Source organism: Aplysia californica, unplaced genomic scaffold, assembly GCF_000002075.1.
Source record: "Aplysia californica isolate F4 #8 unplaced genomic scaffold, AplCal3.0 scaffold00050, whole genome shotgun sequence".
In the NCBI taxonomy this organism is placed as follows: Eukaryota; Metazoa; Mollusca; class Gastropoda; order Aplysiida; family Aplysiidae; genus Aplysia; species Aplysia californica.
Window position 1 is genome coordinate 1,647,946 of NW_004797320.1, and position 9,352 is coordinate 1,657,297.

Consider the following 9,352-nt stretch of genomic DNA (forward strand, 5'->3'; position numbering starts at 1 on the left):
GTGTGTGTGTGTGTGTGTGTGTGTGCGTGCGAGTGGGTGAGAGAGGGAGAAGGAGAGAGAGGGGGGGGTGGACTTATTTCGATATTTAATCATCATCATCATCATCATCATCATCATCATCATCATCATCATCATCATCGCCATCATCATCATCACATCATCATCTAGCGATCTTCAATAAATAAACCAGCCAATATCACACCCCTACCCCACCTCTCAAACCGTGTTCTTTTCCAGACATAGACGAGTGTAGTGAGAACCTCCACCATTGTCCCCCACACAGCGAGTGTAACAACACACTAGGAAACTACACATGTCTCTGTCACACAGGATTTACTCAAATAGCATACAACACGTGCCAAGGTGAGGCCATGAAAGGATTCTTTTTCTCTTTCCTTTCTTTTAACATACTGTCTCGGTATAAGTGAATTTTAGCAAACCTTCCAGAACTTACTGAACCCTGTACGGCCATCCGAGGTCTCGACTCTATTTGGGGCCAACTTTGGGTCGTTGTGACATAGAGCATGAAGAACGACGCTCATCTTTCCCCATTTGTTTTGGCTCTCCGCGAATGTTACTGTGGGTCTGATTCAGTCTCCTTTGGTCTCAGTTTTGCTTATAAAAGCTAGATGTTCAAGGCCTTTATGTCTATTCGTGTGTCCCAGAAACTGTATTCATCTCTTCCTAGTTATCTATTATCAGCAAGTGGTCCTCGTGTGCTTCTTCAAGTACTACCAAATTTGATTTCTTTTCATCATTATTGCTTTTTTCCCCCTGGATCAGAGAATGTTCTCCTTAACGCTTCCTAGTAGGTGACCCTGTCAGTCCATATTGTGATCCTCAGTAATTTCCTTAGACACTTGTGGAAGAAAATCTGGATCCTTTTTATGCAAATCTAAGATATGTCCCACTGCTCACATCTATACACCAAGACTGACTTCACCTTTGAGTTGAAAATCCTCAGCTTTGTTCGAAGTGTGATATCCCTGGTCCTCCAAATTTTTTTTCAAAGATGTGAAAGCAGCCTGTGCCTTTCCGATGCGGGACTTTACTCGTATTTCAGAACCTGTTCCTCCCTCTCTGTCAACTATGCTTCCAAGATAGAAGGATTCGACATCTTCTATAACATTAGATTTTATTGTAACCTGCTCCTTTCATTGTGCACCTATCCTTAGGTCATGTGGCCCTCAGGGTTGGAGCCTTTTTTATGTCCTTTGCAACTTAGAAATGTTCAACAGTCTTCTATGAAACCACATTTCTTTTGCTTCCATTTTATTTTCACTGTCTTTAGTCTCCTTCTTCTTCTTTGCGTTGCTCTGCTTGATCTTAGGGATAGTCGACTGCTGTTTCTTAAACGTGTAGTGCAACTGATTTTTATGTATGTGACCGCTATTCCTACTTCACAGGGCCCCTTGACTTCCGATTCCGATTTTGAAGGTACTCCACAAGATTATGTTTTAATACTGACTAGAGCAATTTCAGTTTTGGTAGGAATTTTGAATTTTTCTCGAGTGGCGACCGAAGCTTACTCTTATTGATTTTAAAACCATCAGGAGATTTTTAACATGCGCAACGTGTACACGGAACCTGCGAGATTTTTTGCTTTTATCCGACAAGGCTAGGTGTTACATAATCTTTTTACCATAAGTTTGGCTTTAAAATAACAGAAAGAAGGAGCCAGGATTAGATATAGTTTTTTAGAACTTTTTATTTATCTTAATCATTGAGCAGGATTTGGCTCATTAAAAAAAAATAGAACTCTTTTTCTTTTGTTTCTATATCTGTTTCTTCCTCCTCTTCCTCCCCTCTCTCTCTCTCTCTCTCTCTCTCTCTATCTATCTATCTCTCTCTCTCTCTCTCTCTCTCTCTCTCTCTTTCATCCTCTTCCTCTCTCTCTCTCTCTCTCCCTCCCTCTCTTTGCTTCTATCTGTCTTTTTCTTTTGTTTCTATATCTGTTTCTTCCTCCTCTTCCTCCTCCTCCTCTCTCTCTCTCTCTCTCTCTCTCTCTCTCTCTCTCTCTCTCTCTCTCTCTTTCTCAATATCCGTCTACATCTGCCTTTTCTAGCTGCTCTCATTCTCTCTTAAATCCAGCATTTCTAAACCTCAACCTGCCTCCCTTTTCTCCACATCCACCTCCTCCCCCCTCCCCCTCAGATATTGACGAGTGTAGTGAGAACCTCCACCATTGTCCCCCACACAGCGAGTGTAGCAACACACTAGGAAACTACACATGTCTCTGTCACACAGGATTTACACAGTCAGGACACAACGCGTGTCAAGGTAGGTCATGATTTCCATCCTATCCCTAAGCAATGACCATGTTTCATCCTTCTGCACGTGTTGTTATTGTTGGCGTTGCTTTTGTTATTATTGCTTCTGGTAATGTTGTTATAGGGGCCTATATTATGTTGCTGTTGTTGTTGGTAGTGATGGTTGCGGTGTTGTTACTTTTATGATTATAATTGTTGTTGTTGCTGATGATAAAAAAACACGTAAAAGTGTATTTGCGTTTGTGTTTTGGTGCATTAACCATGGTGGAATGGATATATTGCATATCAAATGAATGGGAGATATTATTGGCTCTGCATTTAGCAATGCTTTTCGACGAATTTTTAACCCTATCCGTACGTCGTGTTTTACTATCGTATCCAAATGACGTGGCGAACTTTGTGCCACCATATTCTAAAGAGGAAATTTACTCGTTAATCCGATCCGTACGCTTTGCTTAGCAGTTTGTCAAAATGATTTTTGGAGAAATACTGAAAGTTTCAAAGAGATCTTCGCACTAGAAGTATTCTAAAATGTAAAGAATACAACCCCGGGGGTACAAAATGACCCCAAGATTGGGTTAAGATAGATGGGGTGAAAACACAGCAGTTGCCAATACCACGCCAAACTTGGACTTGATGTTAAATGTGTTCATTAGTATTTTTATTTACGAGCTTTTGGTTCCGTGTGGAGCACCAAAACTTTTTCAAGCGTAGACTATGTTAGTTAAATTTGGGACAAAGTTATATGCCACGAAGGAACTGAGACCACGAAACTACCATGATTAGGGACGGTCTGGCTGGGATACACAAAACCTTACAGTGGGTGGCATCGTTTAGAGAGGGCAATTGCGCAAGTGCTGGAACCTTTTTTTTGTCTTGGTGTCATTCGGGTAGACATCTTTACATATGGTCGCTTTTAAGGACAAGCGGTCTAACCCAAATTTCAGGAGTTTCCAGAAATCTTGACCTACACCAAAAATGAACATTGCCTTACCTATAGAAGAAGTTTGGTTTCACTGGTGTGTATATTTGTTTGGTTATAGAGACAACCCTCCATGTATTTTAAAGAAACTGAACAAGGGGCAAAAATTTTCCTTCGATTTTCTCAAAACAGCATTTTTCGGGATAGCTCCCTTGTGCTTAAAAGCGACCACTTGACAAAGTACATTCTCACAAGACCAGCACCTTTGCATAATTCTAGGAAAAGCAAGTCACACCAACGACGAAGTGATAATCAGTAAATAGCCCCGATACGAATCTTACAATAAATAATATGTGGAACCCCATGAAACAGCAGCTCAAGAAATGCAACTTTGCTCCCTTTTCAGACGCTTTGTTTTCAACTTTCTGTGACATTTGAAATGAAATGACAGATAATTATGTCCAAAATTTAACCCAGTCCATGCCCAAAGGTTTCGTGATCTTCGCAAAACCAATGTCTCCTTAGTTAACAAAATACTAATGGGCACAATATGTATTGTTAAGTCCATGTTTTGCGTAATGTTTGTGACTGCTCTGTTTTCAAAATGCAGAACATCGAAGTCAAAGTTACATCAAATTATTACTTTCCTATCACTTTCCCCATCCCACTAACCACCCCCTCCTTTTAACTAATCCCCCCCCCCCCGCCCCCTCAGACATAGACGAGTGTAGTGAGAACCTCCACCATTGTCCCCCACACAGCGAGTGTAACAACACACTAGGAAACTACACATGTCTCTGTCACACAGGATTTACACTCACAGCCCACGACACGTGTCAAGGTAGGTCGTGATTTCGATTGTATCCTTTAGTAAAAACTCTTTTTGTCCCCCCCCCCCCCCCCACCCCACATTTGTTGTTGTTGTTGTTGTTGTTGTTGTTGTTGTTGTTGTTGTTGTTGTTGTTGCAGTTGTTGTTGCTGCCATGATATTTTATTGCTATTGTGATCTTTATTATTGTTGGTGTTGGTGTTGGTGATGTTACTTATATAATCATCATTGTTATTGTGGTCTTTGTTTTTGATGATGATGATGATGATGATGATGATGATGATGATGATGATGATGATGATGATGATGATGATGATGATGATTTGTTTGTTTCCTTAATGGGCCTGACAGACTCCACGAAGAAATTTTCGAGCGAGAGCGAGGCTCTTTTTCGGCTCCATTGTCAATATGCTTAGCGGCACCTCCACTCGTCCAAATAACTCCATTTGAATTGCCATCGTTCCTGAACATTCAAACATATGTTTGACATCTTCCTAATCATGGTCACATCTTCGGCAACATGGGCTGAGCTTTTCATTGACAAAGTTCTTATACCATCTTAAACTCCAATGATGGTCCGACCGCAGTCTCGCTAGCTCAACCTGGTCCCAGCGACATTTGATAGACTTTTGTTCCCGCTTATAGGAGTATCCAGAATACACATCTTCCATGTGCTGGTACTTAGTTCTACATGGTGGGTCTTTGATTTCCCTCTTGATCATTGGAAAGACTCCTCTGTATGTTGTTGGTCGTCTGTTTCTTTCAATCTCTCTGGCTTCATTTGCAGCTTGGTCTGCTGCCTCATTTCCTTCTATTCTAACATGGCTTGGAATCCACTGGATTATTATAGTGGCTCTGGCTTCACTGAACTTTCGGCGCAAATCATTCATGTCCGAGCTGTTGCCCAGCAGCCTCTTGCAGAGGGACTGACTGTCAGTCAAGATCAGCACATTGGTCCTACTGTGGCAATTGTCAGCAATCCATTGTGCAGCAGACATCATTGCCTGGCATTCCTCGCCATAAGATGATGTAAGGAATGCACCTTTAGTTTTGATAATTTCTGTTCGTGGTGGTTCATCATTCATTCTCACCACTGCTGCTGCTCCACCTTCGCGGTATCCTGTGACAGCCGATCCATCGGTGAAAATTGTCACATCCGCACTAACCTCTTTGATCACATCCTCAGCTGCTTCACGTGCCTTTACAGGATCATCACCTTTTCCTTTTACTCCTCTCAATTCTGTCCGAATTTCGATTTCGCCATGGGTCTCCCATGGACAAGCTCGCACCATATTGATCGGCCATCGATTCTCTGCTTCAGGGGGGAGGTGGTCTGCTAGATCGGCGCCCATCCGAAACCAACTTTTCCTGCTGTTTTTAGGCTTGACTGCTTGATCAAGGGCTTTCTTTGCATAGGTGGTGTAGTGCTCAGTTCTGGTCTCATAGCGCAGCGCTTCTGTTGGTGTTTTTTCAGCTGACCTGATACAAGTCGGAGGGATTTGTTTTGTATTCTGTCCAGGGCCTTTGCACTAGTCTCACTCAGCCAAGGCTGCCACACTGGAGCAGCATAATCCATCTTGCTTGTCACAAACATCTGGTATTCTTTTTTGAGCGACTCCTTGCCCCAGCCCCATTTTGAGTTGCTGACAGCACCGATAACCTTCATTTTTGAGGTTGCACTTTTGGACACCTCCTCAATGTGCTTGTTGAAGGTTAGCTGTCTATCCAGGTAGACGCCCAGCAGACGTGGAGTGGGGTTGAATGGTATATTTTTCCCTTCGATCTGAATTATTGGTTGCCACGTTGCCTCCTTCACCCATGTTGAGAAGAAGCACACTTCACTCTTGGTTGCATTCAAGGCAAGCTTCCATTCATTGCTCCATTTCACAACCATGTCCACAATCAACTGTGTCTCTTCATTTGTCTTTTCTCTCTTTGCGTGACTGGCCAGTGTTGTGCAGTCATCAGCGAACATTGAGTAGATCAGCTTGGCGGAGATTAGTTGTTGTGAGTCAGGGTTTGGGAGGGATTCTGCCAGGTTGTTTATGAAGAATATAAACAGCAGCGGTGATAGTACAGCTCCTTGGGGAAGCCCTTGCTTGAAACTCTGGCTCTTGCTTGTTTCTCCATTCAGGCGAAAACGGGCTTGTCTGTTTCTCAGGAAACCATGGACCCATCTGATTGCACGCAACGGAACTCCCTTGTCAGCCATTGACAGTAATAGTCTTTCACGCCAAACCGTATCATATGCCTTGGGGTAGTCCAGCAGGACTAGGACTGATCGATGGAATGTTGGCTTTTGTTGAAAACCATCCTCAATTCCTTGACAGATTCTGATGTTCTGGTCCGTGCAGCTATGACCTTGGCGAAAACCTGCCTGAATATCTGCAATCCACTCATTCTTCTCTGACAGGTAGTAAATTCTTTCAGTGTGCATCCTTTCTATAACTTTCACGACACAGGATGTCAAACTAATGGGTCGAAAGGATGTCATAATCACAAGGTGACTTACCAGCTTTCAAGAGAGGAATGACAAATGCCTTACGCCAGTCTTGTGGGCACGCTGCTTGGTTAAGCGACAGATTACATATGCTGAGCAATTCTTTCATTGCGAGTGGGCCAAGCTCTTTTAGGAAAGATGGTGGTCTATCATCGGGTCCTGGAGCACTTCTTCTCTTCATTTATATTATGGCACGCTCCAGCTCTTTCATGATAAAGTCTGGGTATGATTGTTGTTCATCTTCGCTGTTCACATCGTCATACAGTAATCGCTTCAATCGGAGTTTGTTTCTTCTGCGCTCCTCTTGGGTAAATTGGAGCTTATTGACTTTTGCATAGTGCTGGGCAAAAAGCTCAACTTTCTTCTTTGCTGATGATATCCTTTTCCCGTTGTGTTTCAGTACTTCGTTGGGAGAGTTGGTATCTGGTGATCCATTTAGAGATTTGATGAAACTCCAAGTTTTCCTTTCGTCCAGATCATTTATCACGCCATTAACTACCCCCTTCTTCTGGTTAGTCTTTGCTTCTTGGACAGCTTCTGTAACATCTTTGCAAGCTTGTAACCATTCCTCCCTGTGTGAGGAGATATTTTTTCTTAGCTGGTTTCTTTTCTTGATCAGTCCACGACACTTGGGGGTCATCCAAGAGTGGGATTTCTTTGACGCTTCACCTTCTTGACATGCGCATAAGCTGCTTCAAGTAAGATGGCATTGAAATGTTGGACTCGCAGATTCAGATCGTCAGTTTTCGGTAAGTTATCCATCTTGCTTTCAATCTCATTTCGAAAGTCTGGCCAGTTCCCTCCGTTTCTTCTCCATCGTGGCGTTTTTGCAAAGATCGATTGATGTTAAGTTGCTCTGTTCACTACAATGATGATTGCAGAATGGTCAGAACCACCGAGATCTTCATCATCCACCGACCATACACATTTGCTCTTCCAGACACTTCCACATAGCGTGACATCTGGCGAGCTACCAGCCTCTGTTGTTTTGTTGATTCGGGTGACAGAACCATCATTCAGGATGTCATGCAATTTATGACACGCCCATTCAACTACATCTTCTCCTCGCGCATCCTCTGGCTGAATCTCATCCCAGACTTGGGAATGCGCATTGATGTCACCGCAAATGATGCTGGATGGCGACACTGGGATGCTGTTCAAATCAAGCTGGATGGTTTGACCTGTGCTGTTCTTGTGTGGGCAGTAGACATTAGTGGCAGTTATCCACTTTTTTCTTGTCATTCTTATCCTGATGGTCAGCGATTCTGTTACTGTCTTCGCCCTTCTATCCACTATTTCATACACCAAACTATCTCTGACATAGTTGATCAATCCTTCTTCTCGGGCCCCCTGTCTGTCTTCCCGAATCGCGATGTTACCTTTGATATGTGGGGTTATTTGTCCTTTTCCCAGTTTGCTCTCTTGGATCATTGCCAAATCAATATGACGCTCCTTAAGCCTCATCTCGAGTTCGCCAACCTTCGTCTTTATACCATCGGCATTCCATTGAAGAATGCGCAAGCATTTCTTTTCATATGACTTCATTTGTTTGGATATATCATCTATTGAAGTGTCAAGATTTGGCATGGAAGCCTCTGGCAGTGGGGTTTGGGCATCAATACATTTCCAACATGTCCAGTTGTTCAGACGTCTTTTCATCTCTTCGTTCGTCATCTTGCAACATTCTGGTTTCTTGTGGCAACATTTCCCACACTCAATACACCTCAGGCCCTGAGAATCTCCATAGGTTTTACGGATAGTCTCATTGCAACTCAAGCAATGTACTTTAGCAGAGCTTGATGGGATTCCTGCTGATTGGTCGCTACCCAGTGGAGGCTCACCTCTGTGGACACGGCATGTCCATTCTTGCCTGGAGCTCCACCTACTGATACCACTACATTTTGGCCCTTTGTGTGTCCTTTTTTCACACCCCTCCTGATTACATATCTTAGCTTTTGGTAGATTGGCTACGCTAAATGCAACCCCACACTCGCTACACCGCACCAGCTCCTCTGGTCCCGGGTTTAGTTCAATGTCACCTGCACGACTCAATCTGATCTTTCTGTATCCAGAGTAGATTGTGGTTTTTCCAGTCTTGATCTGAGGATCAGGAATGCGGAAGTCAGCGACTAGGAGTCTGCTCCCGCTCTCCAAAAACACGCTGGGACGTGCTTGTTGCCAAAGGTCAGATCTTCTTGATGTCTTCTCCCTGATTGGCGAGTGGAGGTGCCTCTTTGTAGTGACTTTGAGTCGGCTGCAGAGCTTCCCCATTGGTTGTGGCTGTCTTCGTTAGGACGGTACTCCCCATCGTGAAGGGGACAGCTTGCCACTTTGAGTACCTGATGATGATGAAAATTGTCCTTAAACTCTCCCTGCTTACTCTGCTTTGTCTACCATAATGATGATGATGATGATGATGATGATGATGATGATATCATCTACAAAATGCAGCATGGCGTCGGTAGTCAAGTGGTTAGGCTACGGGGGACTCGTTATCGTGAGATTGCCGTCAGCTAGGTCCAACGTTGTGTCCTCGGGAAATGCACAATTTAAATGAATTTCTCATTTGGCTCGGTCCTTTTTGGAGATGGACGTAAAACTCGGAGGTTCAGCCTCTTAAAAAACTAATTTTATTGATAGGAGCGTTAAACCCATACCATTTTGCGGGACGCTGAGAATGTTTCTGAGTGTTCTATAGTTTGCTGGGGAAATAATATTCTAGTCTTAAGCGAACAGAGCTTGCTGTCGAGCGGGAATATGCGCTATACAAATTATGCTATCTATCTATCTATCTATCTATCTATCTATCTATCTATCTATCTATCTATCTA

The 9,352-nt window shown here is 43.3% G+C and overlaps 1 protein-coding gene across 1 annotated transcript in view; it reads left to right on the forward strand.

Annotated features, from left to right (window-relative positions):
* LOC101845387 (adhesion G protein-coupled receptor E1-like) overlaps positions 1 to 9,352 on the forward strand; it is a 15,062-nt gene that overhangs the window by 1,572 nt on the left and 4,138 nt on the right. The window contains exons 2-4 of the mRNA XM_035968303.1: positions 238 to 363; positions 2,155 to 2,280; positions 3,908 to 4,033. Of these exons, the coding sequence (XP_035824196.1) occupies positions 238 to 363; positions 2,155 to 2,280; positions 3,908 to 4,033 (378 nt within the window). The remainder of the gene's footprint in view (positions 1 to 237; positions 364 to 2,154; positions 2,281 to 3,907; positions 4,034 to 9,352) is intronic.